Raw genomic sequence first — 19295 nt, forward strand, 5'->3', positions numbered from 1 at the left:
AAAAGGCCGGCTGCTCACTCACAAGCCCTCCGGCATTGAGATTGTCCACGGTCCATATCCCTTAACTTCAGATGAACCTCCTGCCCGTTTATCTATTAATTTTAAAAAAATGTTGGCCTCATTGAAATGTTACGAGAAGTAACAAAACAGTTTTAGTTGCGAAAGTTTTCTCTATGGTTTTTTTTAATAAAGCGAGTTAAGTATCGTTTAATAATCAGCGCCATAGGAATCCCAGACATTTTTCAGTAAGTAAATTTTCAAAATAAAAAGGTTAGGTAGGTGTTTAAGATCAAATCTTCGAATATATTAAGTTTTAGGATTTCTGCATTCATTAATAGTGATTTTAAACATATAGAAGAATAATAATAATGATGATAAACATTTTAATTATCTAATATGAATCTGCCATAAAACAAATGACTGTATTTTCATGTCCACATTTTACGTAGTTATCTGGTGTTGTTCAGGAGAAAGGACACCGAAAAATAGCGTCATAAAAAAGACATAAAAAAGCGATATACGGAATTAGAAGTAAATTTGCACAAACATCGAGAATCCCGACGAAGGACGGTGACGTTATTAGTTATTCTTTTTACTTTTTCATGTTATATTTAACATACTTAATATATATAAAAGTAGTGAGTAAGTCTTAATACATTGTCACAGCGGCTGTTCACTTTATAATATAGACTTCTAAATAAGAAATAAATAGATTTTAGTATCGTAATGACATTAATGTTAACTAAACGTATATTTATCGTGTATTTTAGCAAGAATTTTTGAGATCTCTTTAGAAAGTGTTGTAATATTTTAGTCAGTTCACAAAATAATTATGATTCTCTTCCCCACATCTATTGGTATACCGTACAAAATTATACGTATTATGTGTTAATGAACTAATTTTCAATATAAATAAAGCCAGGCTCGATAGGTAGTTATTTTATAACAACATTGAGCCAATAGGTTAGCATTAATTATTTCAGAAGTACAGGGTCAGCGCAGTGCTGCATTTTGCTAATTTCATATTTAGTTTGTAGCTAATTGCTGGGAGCTACGATGGTCGCTTATATTCAGCATATTTCCACTGCGAAGTTATTTAATTTTTAGCTCGTAATGTACAAAATATGTTAAATTGCATCGTAAAGATAATATTTAAATGTAGAGCAGACTGAAAATATAACTAACAATCCAAAATGTTACAGATTCAGTGAAATTGATCGTAAAAAAGAAAAATCTTAAAGTAGTAAAAATAATAGTGACCTCTGCTATTATCGTGTTTATATGTAAAAAGAATAAAGTACTGAGTTGTGGAGAAGGATAAATTTTGTGTGTTCATAGAATTCTGTCTTCAAAATCAATCAGCACTATCAAAGCATCAGATTGTGAATTTCAGCAAATCTAGTCCACGGGTCATGAACGAGCCGCTCGATCCAAATCGTTGTGAAAACATAACGGTTCATTAGCCCCGAGGCGGAGGCTTTGCACACTGTATATTTTATCTTACACCTTATTCACACATCAGTGCGCCCGACGTACGCCCAATCACGAGTAAAATGTTAAAAAAGTTGCTTATAATCAATTTTCTAGCCGTGTTTTGCGACGCGTCGCGCCAAAGAAGATACTTGGTTTATCCAGACGGAGGACCCGCTAGAGCTCAGGTATTCCCTTTTTTCGTGTAAATTTACATTTCGATTTAAAGTTAAGTAAATGATGTTTTCTTTTACCGGATCCGGCTTAACGAAGCACTGTTTTTTATTCGTGAATTCAAATGCAATTAACTGGGACGCTCTCGGCCCGCTTTGCTTAAGTTAATTTTTTATTTAGCTCCAATATTTTTTTACAATCCCATCGGATGGTTAAGAGCTTTTAGTGCTTTGAATCGTGATATCTGATTACTTAATATTAAACACGTTGATATTTAATTTAGATAATTTTGTTGGAATGATCGTAAGATAATTGTTCAAAGAATTTTTGATGTCTACATTAAAATAACGTTAATTTTGACTGTCTGCGAAAGTTGTCTTATTCAGTCGGGCGTAAAATATTATATTATAACAAACCAAGCTCCTTTGGAATAATACAGCAATTTATATGAGAGTAAATACTTTACAGTGTTTCTCAGAAAGTCCGATATTACTTTTCGTTATTGTTTGAGATCGTTTCCTTAATTTTTAATTAAATTGACGTTTACTTTTTTTTGCTTTCCATTCCTGTCGAGCACAAGGTCTGTAAAATTCAAAGGTATTTCGCTTTGTTCACGAAATTCAATTATATATTATGAGTTTGGTTTTTAAGATTAACAATTTCGCGGTTAAGGTTTCAAATAAAATATTTTTTTAAATGTCATTGTAGACGATATAATAAAGTACCTTTAATGGGTTGTACCTTAATTGAGTATAAGGATATATTGTTTTATAATATATGTACTAAAGTACTTACGGAAGAATGTACTGATTGCGTTAATAAGGAATATATATTAAGTATACAATTAAAGGTACATCAGATCGCTAACTCGTTGTATTCAACACATTGTAATAGTTAATTAAGTGGGAAGACGCAAGAAATGGGGAAGGTGATTCTATTTGATTAGTTCCCGAAAGCGGGAATTAGTGGATCGGAATGATTTAGGTATTCACTGTAATCATGTAAGCGTGATTAAGCACGACTAAGGCCAAGGAATTAATACTAGTAATTCTCCACTAATAATAGTTATTGGCATAAGCTTTGACTTTGTCTTAATTACTGGCTATTTAATATTTAGAACATAGATTTTACAAAAATAACAAAAATCAATGTCCTTGATATGATACAGTTTTGTGCAAAATTTTAAAATGATATTTTTTTTTTCTGTGGCAGATTCGGATCGTATGAAATAAAAAAATCGATGACATCTTTTAACAAACTGAATAGTATATTAATTCTTATTATAAAAGCAATATCAAATATAATTTCTTCTTTTTACAGTTAATTATAGGTCTCGGTGTACCTGTTGATTTAAAAGATGCGTCAGTCACAGTTGGGAGCGTAATAAAATTTCAGTATGATTTACCGACAAATAGCTCAGAATATACGAGTCGTATATATGGATTTGCTGATACTGTGTCGAGGGACATGGATGGTGATGAAAAAGAAGAAACAAAGCAAGAAGAGAACGATGGTAGAGAAATATCTGAGAATAATTTAAATGATGATAACGATACACTGGTAGATATAACATTTAACGATAGGCGACGAAGAGCTCTTCTATATAGCGAAGGAAATGTAATTAATGACAATGATATCAAAACGGAACTACCCTTAGATGAAGCTATTAGGAGACAAGAGTTAATTGATCAACATACGCTTCAAGATGAAGAACCACAGAGAATGAACAGATGGGATCTGTATAAAATTATTGAGCATATGATATCAAGGTAGGAATACTATTTATATTTAAATATATAAATTCTAAAAGGCCGGCAACGCACTTGCGAGCCCTCTGGCATTGAGAGTGTCCATGGGCAGCGGTATCACTTAACATCAGGTGAGCCTTCTGCCCGTTTGCCCCTTTGCAAATATTCTTAAATTGCAGAAGTCTAATGTCTTACTGAAAATTCAAACTAAAGAGCCTCTAGTAATTGTTTGGAAAAATAATTGATTATATTTTAAGGATTCTATTTGGAGTTGAAAACTAGGAACGTAACTCTTTTGACAGTAAAGTAATTTGTTATTTTAAGGATTTTTCGCTCGCATGATATTCCAATATATACTGAATTATAATTTTGTACATAGTTGTTTCAAGTTCTCAAGTTGTTCATTTCTTCGAACTTGGCAAAGTCCGAGTACTGTTTAATATTTTGTGTACATTGTTCGTCAAGTTGGGCTCTGAAGCGGTTGACAAACAATTTTAACTTACTCCAACAGAAAGCGTTAAGATTCTTAATACAGATTTTACAGTTAGGTATTTATAACAGCTTCGCAATGTTATTTTTAAAAGTTAAACATAATTTATAACTAAATACACATAATCATGTCTATTTTAACAATTGTATTTACAATTACCAGTTTGTTGGCAATAACTGCCTTGAAAAACGCTAGTTCGTATTTGTTGCTGCGTTTTTAATTCTTAAGTATATAGATGTTGAATGTGAAATGATCATGAATATAAAGAAGCATTAGACGCGCATCTTGTTCAATGTATATGTTTTGACAGATTATGCAAAATCTCCTGAATGGATTAGTCTTTAGTGATTAAATTGTGAAGCGCATAATCTGTATAATAGTATCAGAGCAAATCATCATAAATAGAAGAGTTGTCAGGGTTCATACACCGAATTGATATATACTCCTAAATAATTAATTAAATCCTACCACCTACAATTCGAGGTTAAAGAAATAAAGTAGTTAAAAAAGATAATAAATATTAATGCGTCAAAACATATAATCTATTTTAATATTTCTCATCTGGATTAAAAACAGCTTCCATTCGCTCATACAATTACAACTTCACCACGTTTGTGTACTAGAATATTGGTAAATAGTTATATGTTGTTGTTCCCAATTCTGGTTCAATACATAATTTAGAAGTGATCTCGCTTTTGTGCATTTTACGAAATATGAACTAAAATGCAATTTGAAAAACTTCGAAGTCTTCAATTCAAATCCCCCTGACATTGATAATGCAAAGTAAGAGCCCTATTAATTTTCAGATACGGCTATTCAGGTAGGCCATGCTTGCTGCGAACCATATGTGAGGCGGCGGAGGTGCCTTTTACCTATGAAAACGGTTTGCTCGGCGAAATTGGCCATATTTTATTCACGTAAGTAGCTAACTCGGAATAACCGAATTTTCTTTAGCGCTAGTAGGGTTGTCAGATAAAAAAATACTGAACTGAATGTTAATTAAATGATAGTATAGAAGAAACAAAGAAATATTTCTTTATTACTTAACTTAAACAATTTATAAGAGAAAAATGGGTTTATTAATTTTTAATCCGAACTTTATTATTGCATTAATTTTAATATAAATTAATGGAATAATGAAGATGTAGACGGGAATAGCAATACTATATTTGATATGTCATTTCATGTATTTCAAAAGCGATTTATATAATCCACTCCCACAACCCTATTCGTAAGCTATGACGTTGAATTTTGAGAGAGTAGGTAATGAACAAAGCTGTATTAAAACTTGTACGTAAATATTTTATAGCGATGAAAAATAAAGGATCATCTTCTAGTGTTCAAAATTTTGAAATATACACTTTTATTACTATAAACCGGATAAATCATAAAACAAAATTTATTAAATTAAATTTAAACAATTAGGTATAGCAATTTTATAATAAGTAGGGTAATCATTAACTGCTTTTTTTAGTCTGCATGGTCACTGATGAGCTTAATTAATGTTTAATAATAATTTATCATTTGTCTTTATAAGTAAATTACTTCCGATAATGACGTTAAATATGTTAATGAAAATGTTTAATTGAAAAAAAATCTTAAGAGTTTTTTTATTAATAATACTCTACTCCATTGTGCCATCCCTCCATAATGCCATCGTGTCCAGAGACGTTTTTTATCTTACATTTTTTTCCAAAAAAAAAACAAGTTACATTTCATTAATTCCAATACACTTGTTCACGAATGGCTAGTTACGCGTCGCGAATCTCTTAAGGTAATTTTTAAATGATTAAAATTTAATTTAATTTCATATTATTCCAGACCATCAAGTACCAAGGATACACTATCGCATCACACAGATAACGAATACCATGCAGCAGAGAGACTCGGTCGATCTATTAGAGAAGAGGGGAACTGTGAGAGCTTGTTCCCTGAGTGTGAATCTTCTATCTTGGATACATTTACAGAAATCGGCATGGACACAATGCATAAATTTGGACTGTATTAATAAAAATGAAAAAAAGATCTGTGTTTTATCTAATAACTTAGTGGTCTTTTTATTCGCCTTAGACACTAAAAACAGTGTCTCGATTCTTCACCCTTACTTGTGTTCTTGATTTCTGTTGGATAGGAAATCAGCCTTTTGGTCAGAAAAAAACATTGTTCGTTAAGAACACACGACTTCTGGCTTGAGCGTTGCGAGCCTGGCCAATTAGGCCATTTTAATTATTCTAAATATTTACGAAAAATATAAATTCTCGTGTCAGTGAAAGAATACGACAGATTAATCTTTAGCTATGCTATATATTTAATAACGTGTTTTTGTTTTTTTCCGGTTCGGGCGATACAATAAGTGACGTACATAGAAAGAATTTTTATCTCATTATAATTGTTTATTAAATAATATAAAATACCATTTTTGCATTTTATTACGTGCAGTACAAAAAGTATTGATAAATAATTGTATGTAAATAAATGTTACCTACTTTTATACAAACTGCAAGATGTTAACGTATTAGGAGCTCTGTCGGAATATTTGAATAAAATTTTAATTTAAAAACATTCAGTCTTCATGTACTTTACTAAACATATCAATCAACGATAGAGGACAATTGTGATTCAAACAGTTTTCACCCAGTTTCCCATCATTGTAGGCTTTGATATATGGCGCGGCTTCTTCTTCCTCTATGTCAGTGATGTCATTTTCCGGACTGAAAATTTTTTCATTGATTAGAAAAGTTATTTTATAAAAAAATTCAGTAAGGAATGGCCTTAACAGTCGATTTATCAACAATTCAAATTTTTGTTGTCAATTAAAATGTTTTCTTTCTGTATATTTGATATCTTGCCGCAACAAAATTCTCATATTACGAAACCTATTCATTAAACAAATCAATAAATATTATCTTAATTCTAGTTTTATCTACAAACAAAAATATCAATAATTCATAAAAATTAAGAACGCCCTTAACTGTTTAGGCACAGAGCAGAAAGATGAACATGCATAGTTATTTATATTTTTTTATACAGGATTTTTTAGACACACCTACATAAATAAAATCTTTTTGATTGCCGACGAAGATTGAAGCTCGCAGTGCAGAATAAGTTATATCAACTTACTTGAGTACAAACGTAGCGAGCTCATATAGCAGGTCGTCTTTATGATATGAGTGCAAAGGTTCAGTTCCCAGTTGACACAATGTTTTTAGCACGCAGGCTGTACCATTATAACTAAAACTAAAAACAAAATATACTTATTTGTCACTATTTTCATTTCATCATAAAATTTCTTATTATATTATAAATATAAGTAATCGTTTTTTATCCACTAAGGCTTCTTTCAGGTAGGCAATAATTATATTAATATATGTAATGATTTTAATCAAAAGGTTTAAATGTCATGTAAATAGAGACGTTCTTCCGAATTTGCGTGTAAAACATTAAGACTCATGATTTGTCGACTGTTGGCTTAAAAAGCTGGTGTATGTTAACTATAAAATAACTTTAAAAAATGGAAATTATCAATAGATATTTAGCTGGTTATATCAAGTCTCTCTAGGTTTTATATCTATTATACAATCGTCTGCATTGTCATTCACATTAGGTACATTAGTACGGAAATATTATATTTCTTAGATTATATTCTTTAGATTATTGATTATCTATTATGAGGAAACTGATGTTTCGTTTAATTTGTTTGCTAAACTGTGGAAAAGCCATGTTTTGGCCTGTCGTTTAAATTTGAATTCGAAGAATTTTTTTCTTTGAACATTTTGAGTTAAAAAAGAAATAGGATAAAAGTAAAATAACAAACTCTAAAGGTTGTTTCTTAAAATAAATATTACAGCAACACATTGGAGTTATTATTATTATTATATGTTATATTATTACTACTTATTATTAGTTATATTATGATATATTTTGATTTTTTTAAAAATGGTAGGTATAACTCAATTTACAGGTCAAGACTGCATGCACTAAATAAGAAACATCAAATCACCGTCCATATTACGGCAGGCATGCCATCGTTGCATAGTATATATCTAGGCCTACTAACTTATAAATAATCATTTGATAAATGAGTTTTCTAAACAATTTTCAACTAAAAAAATTAGCCTTTGTCGTCCATAAATTTACCTCGTCTCACCGGAGGTAGTTTAAAAAAACTCGAATATTGGATAACGCCGAGGAAAATGACTTATACACTATAATTTGTTTGACCATCTCTTTTGAATGCGTAAACGCGCCTTCCATTGGGCAAACACTGATAAATTATAATGAATGACATCGTCAAAATGGAAATTGACGAAACCAATTTATGTGAAAATTGTTTCCTGCAGGACGTATCGGATTGTCAGAATGTAAGAATGTTGATAACTTTTCGCCGCTTTTTCGAACGCCGAAAATATTGTTCCGAACATTTGACTAAACATTGTTAACCGTATTTCAAGGTCTTCTGAATACCGAGTATTCATCAGAGATTATAACTAAAATGAAAATTTCGTCGCAATAATTTTATTATTTTATAATTACTCAATGAATATCCCACGAAAGCTAGTTTTTAATCCGCCCAAAAATATTTATTTACAGTAGTTTTAGGAACATTTCTTTTTTTATTTACATTTACACACAAATCTTTCAAGACTTACACTGTTTATTTTGAATTATATCTTTTCTACTATTATTTTTTTTTACGTCTAAGAGTCGCACTAAATTGTGGTCTCTGTCAGAAAAACACGTAAAACACGTCTGCTCCACCATATTGCTTAGCCAGGGCCAGTTACTTTTACACCACACTCACATTACACATTTAAAAGGTACTCCTTTTATTCCTGGACATACATTGTTTTGTTACAAATAAAGTGATGCACTGAATTAATAGTTATTACCTACCTCAAGATAAAAAGATAGGTTCATAGATTCATAAAACTCACAATACAGTACGTAATTTTTTATATAATTTTCTGAAGTGTTGATACCTATATTATTATTATATGAAAATTTTAATTAGGGTTCGAATTTCGCATTATATTATATTACTAGCTGACCTGGCAAACGTCGTTTTGCCTTGTATATTATTTATTATAAAAAATAGGGGTTGATCGTAGAGGGTTAAAAATTTAGGGTTGTATGTATTTTTTAATGCTGCTGATACAGTTGATAAAAAAATAAAAATGTATCTAAAAATTTAAAAAAGAAATACTTAGGGGTGGACTACCCTTAACATTTAGGGGGATGAAAAATAGATGTTGTCCGATTCTCAGACATACCCAATATGCACACAAAATTTCATGAGAATCGGTCAAGCCGTTTCGGAGGAGTTAAGTAATAGATGAGTAACCACACCGCGACACGAGAATTTTATATATAAGATATATGTTCTTTTATAGTGGAACTGCTAGCGGCTTGCTTATTAAACTTACCCGGTTAGAACATCTTCGACGTATTTATAAAAATGGTAGAGTTTAGCATCGCTCTCGTAGCCATCACGTCGTTTCTTCCTAGCCGAGCCCACATAAGCGTTGTTTGCCTCCAATATATCTATAGGTATCTGACTACGATTCCAGGGTAACTGAAAGTTCGCCTGAAACGCCCAATTTACGTTGATGGTCTTTATCGGCGTAGGTGTGCCAACCCCAGCATTGACCTGAAAATGTTTTAAAGAATTATAAACGTTAACCTATAGATGTAAGGCCTAAAGTTCTCTGGTTGAATTTTGGTTCGTGACACTACATACGAGCTTGTCTCGAGTGCAGTTTGTTCAGAGGTTGATACAAAATGTTCCACATCGAAGGTAAATTCGATCAAGGAAGCGAAATACATCCTTTGAGGAGGTAAAGTGTTTATAAAATAGACGAGACATTACAGAAGCGCAGTGTGTTGGTTTTCTATTCAATTATTAAAGAAAGATTTTTGGTTGACATTTTTATAAACATATTAGAAATAGCTAATAATATTATTTACATAAATAATGGATGAAGGCTAAAAAAAGGCATAATTGATTTAAGAAACAACTTTTTTCCAATGTGTATTTTAGTAATATTTACATAATTTTTCATTATTAATTAATTGTTCGCTCGCCCCGGTCCTTGATTCAATAAAAGGTGATTTAATTATTGTTATATTTTTATTAGTAAGCTTAGAAGACTCAAAATAAAGAATAAATCAGTGGCGCTACAACCTCTTTAGCTCTTGGCCTCAGATTTCTGAATCTGTTTCATGATCATTTTTAAATCTAATAGGTATGTAGGTGATCAGCCTCCCGTGCCTGACACACGTCGTCGGCTTTTTGGGTCTAAGACATGTCAGTTTCCTCTCGATGTTTTCCTTCACCGTTCGAGCAAATGTAAATGCGCACATAGAAATAAAGTCCATTGGTGCAAAGCCGGGAATCGAACCTACGACCTCAGGTATGAGAGTCGCACACTGAAGCCACTAGGCCCACACTTCTCGTTAAGCTTAGAAGATTAATCACTTTAAATAAAACCAATTTAAATATCTAAGAAATAGAGAATATACTCGCTCTACATACATTATATTCTTCCTAAGTGAAATATAAGATAGTTATTTTAATTTATAACTAACCTGAAGTACCGAAGAGTTTGGATATAGAAGCTGACGGCGGCTTCTACTAAACACATCTTCATCATAATCCACTTTAATACTATTAATGGAAACAATTAATATGAAACCGAATAAAACATTTATAGCAATGATATTCAGAATTTTTTTTAAGTCCATAATTTATATAAAGTTAGCAGTTTTCACTTAAAATATTAAAATAAAATTATTTTAATTTCAAATACTTAAAAAGTATTAAAGCATTCATGTGCACAGTTTGTGATTGCAATTGGTCACTTTGTTTGTTACAAGGGTATTGGTCACAAGTGGTTTCTAGAAAAAGAGTTTAACGAATCTTTTAGGATTTGTTAGAATGGAAAATCCACTTTGCACGATAGTGTGAACTACTCTAATAAGTCATGCATGTTATCGAACTCAAATCGTGATATTGGATATAGAAATTAGTGCAAGGGACATAGGCTATGTTCATAACGATTTTCGTAAATTATTATTTATTTTTACAATTACGAAAGAGACAAAGAGGTGTTATTTTCTGTCATTACTGTCGGGCAAAAAATTTGCGTGTCATTATTAAATTATATTATATATGTGTGTATAAATATATAGAAATTTTATTTGGTTAGGGTTCGTATTGAAGTTAATGTCAAAAGAGTTATGATATTGAACTGGTTCATAACGTAGGGCCTTAGCATTGTCAGATTTAAGTTCCTTCCTTTTATAGATTGATTGATAGCTTGCCAATATACACATACCTTTATAGAATCATAAAATAATAAACAAGAAAATTATAAATACTCTTTAATTATTATAAGAAAATCCAGTCGCTTCTCTCACTCTTTAAAAATATTTTAAAGAGTGAGAGAAGCGACTGGATGGATGGGCTCAATGGGTATCATATGTTTTATAAAAATATTTTATAAAATATTATTTACTTTAATAACCTTGAAGAGAAAACGATTAGTCATTACTTGGCTAGTAGTAAGTAAATTTACTTGTGTACCTTCGAATATTCAGAAAAAAGATAGTAACTGCTGAGAGACAGTTGTTATAGAAAAATAGCTCTTATTTAGACCAGATTATAAAGTTCTTGATCTAAAAAATATAATGATATTAAGATCGTGATTTTATGATTTGAATTTACAACATACAAACTATTTAACATTTTGAATTTATTACGATACGTTTTTCGCATTAGTTAGACATTAAAAAAGTAAAGATATAAAATTATACAAATTATTTTGAAACATACAAAATGTTTATTGAGACACCATTTATGTGAACAAGCCCTTTCCCTTTAAAGTTCGACTGTACCTTAACTTAAATATATCAAGTTCAGAAGGCATTAAATTATATAACCATGAAAAGGTAGGTCACATTGAAGAAATGTAATTGTAATAGTATTTTAAATTTATTGTTTTGGTGAATCACAAAAATGTGTTGAATCACAAAAAAGTTTCTTGTAATGTCTTTTCTTTACGAGTACCATACAAAATTCTTTAACGAGAATAAACGCGAATTTATTACATTAAAATCACTCACCAAATCTCTAGTAACATACGAAAACTATATTTTAGTTACGTGCTGGCTAGTTTTATAATACTTTTGCATGAAGTCTATGCCGAAGATTTCGGGGAATCAAGGATAAAGAGACAAGTCAACTCATTGCCACTCGTCTACCCATATGGAGGAACATATAAGGTAAAAATTTTATATGTTGTGACCTGATTGTAGCCTTGGAAAAGTGATATTTTTTTTAAATTAATAATACTTTAATCTTACTCATTTACCATTTAAAGGTGGTAGTCTAACATAAACTGTATCTACTTGCTAGTTTCTTCAAAACTATGTCTCAAAACCACCTCACATATAAAGCCGGATCCCAAAACTTTTTATGGCGAATTTTGATGAAGTAAATATGAATGTTTGAAAATATGTATACCTACATATTTTTTAATATACATATATTATTATTTTTACTAAAATAAAAACATTTTTGTGGTCCGAGTGGTCAGCATACAGCACATTGGGAGCCGAAAACTCGGGTCCGAGAGCTAGGGATGGAAAAAAAATGATTGGGACGCTCACGTGAATCCAAGTGGGCACCGCTACTTTGCCCCGCTCCACTCGGATCCGAGAAAAAATCACTTAATGTGTTAAAGAAATTATACAAAATTACTAACTATTCGTTCAATACCTGAGATATAAGAACCTGCATACATGGAATGGTATGATGTCATAGGTAGTATCATAAATCATGAAAAGCTGGGCATTTCCTGAAATACAACAATCTTGTGCAATTGACAATTTCTCGCATAGCTTGGCATGTAAATATTCTTAAATTGTGGTTCTAACACGTGTTTTATGTTTTTCAGCTTGTTATGGGATTTTCGGCTCCTATACCAAATAGTGATAAGATCCCCATAAATTTGGTGGTCAGTTTTCAATACCAGTACGTACAATATGCGAATATATCTGAACTATCGAGGTACTATTTTATTAAAGAAATTAGTAGAGAAGAAAGAGATGCGGATCTTGTTGTAAGGAGAGATGAAAGACTTGTATTTTATCAGTCAGCTATTGAGGCGCTAGATTCGTGAGTATCTTTGTATAATTCGGATGTTTCCTTAGGTTTTAAGGCTTTCTTTTTCAAAAATGACAAAAAATGTCACTTACCTGAGAATAATACTTAACTTGCCTACCTTCCTTTCTTAACCATTCTTAGCAAGGCCGGCAGTGCGCTTGCGAGCCTTCTGGCAGTGCGAGTGTCCATGGGCGGCGATGTCACTTAACATCAGGTGAGCCTCCTACTCGCCTGCCTCCTGTAACATAAAAAAAAAACATTATATGTTGCTGCCTTCGTTACTTGTTCCCGTGACCTCTAATATCTTGCTTTCTCATGTATGTAAACTCACATTCTGGTAGATTGAATATCATTTGGGCGTTGGATTAAACTCCAAGGGTTAGAAATTACATATTGTTTTTATTTGAAAGACTAACAAAATAACGCTGAACGCGAGTGTAGTAAAAACCTATTCCTATAATTTACATTACTGCTTAGGCAAATATTTATTTATTCTTCAATTATTTCAGGAAGGGTTTTAATGGTGAGCAATGCGTATATCGTGCATTATGTGAAGCTGCACAGCATCCTGTAGAAGACGATGGTCTATTTGGAGAAGTGGTGCATATATTGTTAACGTGAGTGCTGGTTGACTTAAGGCTTCTTTAAAGTTTTCTTTTTGTTAAAATATTCCGTTCACCGATATTCCGATGGTATGTGGCGTTTGTGACGTTGATATATGTGATGCTGCTGTCACTTGCTGTGCCTTGCCAGTGGTCTGAGATCCTTGATATTTTTATGAAAAAAAACTATGTAGCGGCAATTAACAACGCTCTCGAAACTGTAGATGAAATGGCCCAGCTTACCATACTCAAGAACAAAACAGATAAATACACCAAACTACACCCACATACATAACCTAAGGTTTGAAAGTTTTTTACACACACTGGGCCACACAGTTTCAAATTCTAAGATTCATTTATAGATTGTACGGTGATAAAGTAGTTATTGAGTTTCCTACCAAACAGACATGAGGTGGAGTTAAAAGTATCAAAACATTTTTGATAATTTGTAATACGCGTAATTTGTAAATATTTTTACAGACCCGATTTTGGAGTGACCGATTTTGATGAAGACCCCCAATGGAAGGAAACAATGGAGCCCTATATAGACGCAAGTGTAGCAGGAAGACAGATGTATAATTGTGCCTTCTTGTATAACAAATGTCCAGAGGGAGAAGGCATTTTAGAATTTATATCCGTCCTTAATGTAAAATGAGGTTTTTGTATATGCATACGCCGGTTCATTCAAATATCGATCACATTTATAAAGTATAATACTCCATTGAAGTTTTACAATATCGTGAAACCGAATAAGTTAAGTGGTTTGGTATAAATATTTTAATTTTATTTAAAATATTGTTAGGTCTCGTTTTTACTATCGATAGCTAATCAAACCCAATGTTTATGTACTGTTTGCTATACTTATAATATAGTATAATTATACGTGCAATAGTATTGGTAAATTCGATTCATGTTTAGTTCTCTTGCACTACATTTTTATATCATACTGACGGACTACCGTAATTAGAATTATCTATTCTATACCAGAACCTCGACCCGAATTCCAGTTTCGAAACCTTTTGAATTTCCCGAAAAAACGATATTAAATTTTGTGACTTAATTCAAGTTTTCTTAATTATAAAGTTGTAAAAGCGTTGTAATGAGGCATGAGAGAAAGAAACCGGGGAGATTGGAAGCAAACGCTCCAAGCTATAAATGAAGAAATCTATTTAAGCTGGATCATTTATGAACATGGTTTTAACTTTGCATATTGGTAAAATATGAGATAATTTAGAAGGTCTTAAACTACATGTATGGATAAAATTAAACAAGAAAATGTGACGTCACAATTTTTTACACATACACATAAATTATATGAGAACATAAGCAAGCAAGCAAGGGAAAACATTAAACAAGCCACCACAAAAAATATAATGATAATAATTAAAAATATATAGAAAACAAAACCTCACTAACAGCATGATTAATAAATTTACAGTAAGTTAGAAGATTATGGTAAAATGTATCAATATTTTCAACATTTTTTTTACGATATTTTTTTCATTTTGAATATGCTTATAGTTTTAGGCGTGTGAGTTATGAAATCAAGTAACAAAAATTGTCTCTTCGACAATTGACGTTTAATAACTCCAACCAAACTTATGTTATTGGAGTTATATTTAAAGTATTAAAAACAACTAAGTCACATATGACCTCATATTAAAATAATGCTTAGATTTTAAACTTCACGTGACACAACAATTATTATTTAACTGGTAGTTGAGTTATACACGTATTTTTAACTCAAAGTGATATTTAGAGTGAAAAAAAACGAATATTACTTGAAAAAGCTAAGTACATAACAATGTTTACATACAATGTTTTGTCTCCGGCACAGAATATTCACCCGTCTGTCTCGCCATTAATAAGTTTGTTTTACACGTGAACAAGTCGTGTATTTAGTAGAAATCCTTGAAAGAATAAATCATGAAAAGGTACGTATTACTTAAATTTTATGAATAAAATTGAATCCTCATATTTTAACGCTCGTGGACATCACCAAATTGGACAATTATTATTATGGATTATGTTTATAAAAAAGTTTAAAACGAGTATATTTTATTAATGTTTTTATTAATTAAAGAAGAATGCTGCAGTGAAATCATTATCCAAAGAGAAAGAGTAAATATAACAAGACGCCGGAGAAATTAATCGCAAGTCACAACTTATGTATTATTATAATATATTTCATATAAATATAATAAATAGTATTGGGGTTCGAACGAATTTGTGGCCCAATACAGGAAATGCTGCTACAACTAATTTTTTTTCCTTCTATTTACTAATTTTTAACATAATACATAACATAACAACATAAATAACTGAATTTATCTTTTCAGTTATTCATTCTTATTTGTAATTATAATTCTTGGGATTATGGCAGACGAAGAAAGCGAAGATAGAACCAAACGACAAATAAACGCATTACCTCTAGTATACCCATATGGAGCGATTTATAAGGTAATTTTATTATTCCTACGACAAGAACATCATTTATATGTATTAATTTGAATAATTCAATTTATGAAACTGGTCTACCTTTGATCTACCTTTTCATCATTGTCATCGGTGTATAAGTTCCCTAAAATAATACAATATGTTTTAATGAAATTGAGATTCATGTCAACGTGGAATGTCAATTATAGAATCTCAATTTCATTCTGATTGCGTTAATCTTATATATTTAAACGAGCAATTCTTGTAATTTTTATGACTCTTTATAATTTTTATGAAATTTAGTGTACGGGGGGTTTGGGAGCGATAAATCGATCTAGCTGGGAATCATTTCTAGAATTTTATCAGTGTTTTATCAACTTAAACATAAACTTACTTTTTTATTGGAAGAAAAATAACAAAAAGGTGGCGTTTGAGCAGTCCTAATTTGAACTGAAAAATGACTCTTCCTGACATCTATCGGCGAATAATAATACTATTTTTTTAAATTGCTTTAACGACACAACAACACCAAAGCTATACCAGCATATATATTCTATACTATTCATATTTCATCATTTTATTCGTATGTAATTCGTACTTAAATATAATTTCCAAAAAACACAGTTTATAAAAAAAATCATCCAGGTACTTAATTCTTTATTTTAATAATATTTTGTGTCGAATTATGTTTCACTAAAGAACTCGAACTGACAAGTTTTATTGCTATCATAACTAGTAAGAAGAAGTTAATGTAGGCAGGATTCTATAATTTTCATACATAGATTATACGAAAGTTATCTTATCAATAATTTTATTAGCGCTCTCGTTTTCTCCGTTCCAGTTTCATAATATTTTAAATTTTACAGCTTATCCTTGGGTTGACTACACCAATACCTACCAAGGATCACGTTAACTTAGCTTTCCTTTTGAACTTTCAATACCAATACATGCAGTTTCAAAATATATCCCAACTCTCTAAATACTATATTATAAAAGATGTATCGAGAGAAGAAAGAGAAGCAGACTGGTCTTCGAGATATGATGAACGACTTGTGTTTTATAACTCTTTTGCTGATATGTTAGAAATGTAAGTAATGATTTTTCACACAGTTTTATCCTGAAAAGAGTGGTTGAGCCGGGTATATCGTATTGATTAAAAATACGATCGTTTTGTATTTAATGTTAAACTAAGTAAAGGAAAATTTTGTTATATTTTAAGTTAAATTAAAAATATTCGTGTATACAATATTTTAAGGTCTGACTTCTGCATTTGTTTTTTTCTAATAGACAAATAGACAAGTCGGTGATCAGGTTTCTGTACCTGGCATATCGTCAAGTTTTTCGGATTCAAGGCATGCCAGTTCTCACGAATTTCCTTCACGGTATGAGCGAGTGTTAAAAATGCGCATTTGGACAGAAAGTCCGTTGCTGCACAGCAGATCTTACGATATTTTTATATTTCATTTATCGTGTGAACAAGTTAAACATTTTATGAACGTATTTTTATATAAAGAACTTTATTTATTTTTAATTATATGCTTAAGCTAGGTTTAAAATTTTGCTCCAGTTTTGAGGAATATTCGAGGTTTCATAGAAACTGAGTTAAATCCAGAAATGAATATAAATTATCCTATTCGTTGCGGTCGAGCCGGCGGTTTACCATACGTAATGGGTCTCTTGAGAAATTTCCTAAATTTTGCGGAAAATCGAAAATCAAAAAGCGATTGCAACACGGGTAATTTATTGCAGTGAAAATAATTCTATTTCGATACGTCTACACTTCTTATCTTTTAATTTAAATTTAGAACTTACCTTCTAAATTTAAAATCGCAACGGATTTTTATGCATTTATGCCTACTGTATGCGAAGTGACATTGAGTCAAACACAGAAATATAATGTTTATAGAAATTTATTTCTCATGACAAAAATTTATTTTATTTACATGAGAAAATTTATATGTATATACGAGCGAGATACACGTCGCCATTAGCCATCTCAATTTTAGTCTGCTAGTTAACTCTAACATGCATCTTTAATGCCTTTTTGAATTTGTCAAAAGAGCGAATATTGCGAATTTAAGACGGTAATTGATTAAATATATTATGCGTAATGCTCTAATCCGATAATATTCTAAAAAACAATATGAGTTTTTAAGAAAGTATATATGCATTACATTGAACAGTTCAACAGTTTGTTCGCAGCTATGCTTAACATTAGTTCACGAGTTTTCCTCAGTAAAGTATTTTTAAGTACAAAAATGTTTCTAGGAAAGGACTGAGTGGCCAGGATTGTGTTCAACGTGCAATTTGCGAAGCTGCCCAGTTCTCAGTAAGCGATGATGGTCTATTTGGTGAAATCATTCACGTGTTACTCACGTATGTATTTGAAAATATTTTAATTTGAACTACAAATTGAGAGAGGGCAAGATTATTGTAATGGAACTTGTACAGTTTCCTTTCTTTGAAAATTTTAATATAATTTGTTGCATTATCCATTTATCGAGGCAAACTTAACGTTGCGAAGAGCAAATTATAATAATTATTAATTATGTGTTAGGAATAATTATTATGGACTTAGTTTTAACAAATTTTTATAAATTTCTAACTAGCGTGTTATTTATTTAGACATCAAAAATTACTGTAGCTATTTATTAAATAAACTGTAATTAATTTTATTCAACTCAATAACTCTATTTAAATCAAAGGTTCTTGCAGTTCTGCCAGTTCTTTCCAGTGCTGTCTTTCTTACCCTACGTCACCTCAGGTTACCTAAAATCTGAAACCAAAAAGTGCAGAGGGCGCCAGTTTCCGTTACTTTAGCTTGAAGTTTTGCTATCGGTAGATTGTTTGAAGTACTATTTTCAGGCCAGATTACGGAAAAAACTTACTTGTAGAAGATTCTACATGGAAAGATGATATGGCTTCTTATATAGACGCGGCCACAGCTGGAAGACAGATGTTTGAATGCTCCTACATATACAACAACTGTCCTGAAGCCAGGAGCGTTTTAGATCTGATATCAATGCTGACAGATGAATAAAATAAAAGACAGTAAAAATAACTTTGTTTAATTTTTTTGTTTAACACTGAGTTTTGTATATTATCAGCTAAAAGCTCATTATCTTAGTTATAGGCATTAGTTTTCATTAAGTCATGTCATGTTATGTGTGTGTGTTACAATTAGGAAAATCTTTGATTTAGTTTATCATCTC

General features: G+C 31.1%; 4 protein-coding genes across 4 annotated transcripts; 3 read left to right on the plus strand and 1 right to left on the minus strand.

Moving 5' to 3' along the window:
- The first annotated feature begins 1490 nt into the window (after window positions 1-1490).
- LOC111003593 lies at window positions 1491-5907 on the plus strand. Its single transcript, XM_022274195.2, has 4 exons — window positions 1491-1658; window positions 2965-3413; window positions 4689-4799; window positions 5704-5907. Exons 1-4 carry the CDS (start codon window positions 1554-1556, stop codon window positions 5888-5890), a joined length of 852 nt encoding a protein of 283 aa, XP_022129887.2. The 5' UTR covers window positions 1491-1553; the 3' UTR covers window positions 5891-5907.
- Window positions 5908-6369: 462 nt separating this feature from the next.
- On the minus strand, window positions 6370-10849 carry LOC111003553. The gene is made up of 4 exons (XM_022274133.2): window positions 10468-10849; window positions 9306-9529; window positions 7003-7119; window positions 6370-6593 (listed from the first exon to the last, which is right to left on the minus strand). Exons 1-4 carry the CDS (start codon window positions 10621-10623, stop codon window positions 6446-6448), a joined length of 645 nt encoding a protein of 214 aa, XP_022129825.2. The 5' UTR covers window positions 10624-10849; the 3' UTR covers window positions 6370-6445.
- An 818-nt stretch (window positions 10850-11667) lies between these two features.
- LOC111003602 lies at window positions 11668-14427 on the plus strand. The gene is made up of 5 exons (XM_022274207.2): window positions 11668-11829; window positions 12039-12162; window positions 12837-13057; window positions 13555-13662; window positions 14128-14427. The coding sequence occupies exons 1-5, from the start codon at window positions 11822-11824 to the stop codon at window positions 14300-14302; spliced, it is 636 nt and encodes a 211-aa protein (XP_022129899.2). The 5' UTR covers window positions 11668-11821; the 3' UTR covers window positions 14303-14427.
- A 1072-nt stretch (window positions 14428-15499) lies between these two features.
- Window positions 15500-19123, plus strand: LOC111003552. The gene is made up of 5 exons (XM_022274132.2): window positions 15500-15581; window positions 15987-16107; window positions 16950-17170; window positions 18352-18459; window positions 18949-19123. Exons 1-5 carry the CDS (start codon window positions 15574-15576, stop codon window positions 19121-19123), a joined length of 633 nt encoding a protein of 210 aa, XP_022129824.2. The 5' UTR covers window positions 15500-15573.
- Window positions 19124-19295: the final 172 nt, after the last annotated feature.

Source organism: Pieris rapae, chromosome 5 (assembly GCF_905147795.1).
Source record: "Pieris rapae chromosome 5, ilPieRapa1.1, whole genome shotgun sequence".
Classification (NCBI taxonomy): domain Eukaryota; kingdom Metazoa; phylum Arthropoda; class Insecta; order Lepidoptera; family Pieridae; genus Pieris; species Pieris rapae.

Bases quoted from the DNA above. Each gene is read 5' to 3' on its own strand.
- LOC111003552 (XM_022274132.2), top strand. The intron at 16,108-16,949 runs GTAATTTTATTA...TAAATTTTACAG, and splicing joins CATATGGAGCGATTTATAAG to CTTATCCTTGGGTTGACTAC. The intron at 17,171-18,351 runs GTAAGTAATGAT...AAATGTTTCTAG, and splicing joins TTTGCTGATATGTTAGAAAT to GAAAGGACTGAGTGGCCAGG.
- LOC111003602 (XM_022274207.2), top strand. The intron at 13,058-13,554 runs GTGAGTATCTTT...CAATTATTTCAG, and splicing joins GCTATTGAGGCGCTAGATTC to GAAGGGTTTTAATGGTGAGC. The intron at 13,663-14,127 runs GTGAGTGCTGGT...ATATTTTTACAG, and splicing joins GTGGTGCATATATTGTTAAC to ACCCGATTTTGGAGTGACCG.
- LOC111003553 (XM_022274133.2), bottom strand. From the start codon at position 10,623: ATGGACTTAAAAAAAATTCTGAATATCATTGCTATAAATGTTTTATTC. The intron at 9,530-10,467 runs GTTAGTTATAAA...AAACATTTTCAG, and splicing joins CAAACTCTTCGGTACTTCAG to GTCAATGCTGGGGTTGGCAC. The intron at 6,594-7,002 runs GTAAGTTGATAT...AAAAATTTTCAG, and splicing joins CTCGCTACGTTTGTACTCAA to TCCGGAAAATGACATCACTG.
- LOC111003593 (XM_022274195.2), top strand. From the start codon at position 1,554: ATGTTAAAAAAGTTGCTTATAATCAATTTTCTAGCCGTGTTTTGCGAC. The intron at 1,659-2,964 runs GTATTCCCTTTT...TTCTTTTTACAG, and splicing joins GAGGACCCGCTAGAGCTCAG to TTAATTATAGGTCTCGGTGT. The intron at 3,414-4,688 runs GTAGGAATACTA...ATTAATTTTCAG, and splicing joins ATTGAGCATATGATATCAAG to ATACGGCTATTCAGGTAGGC.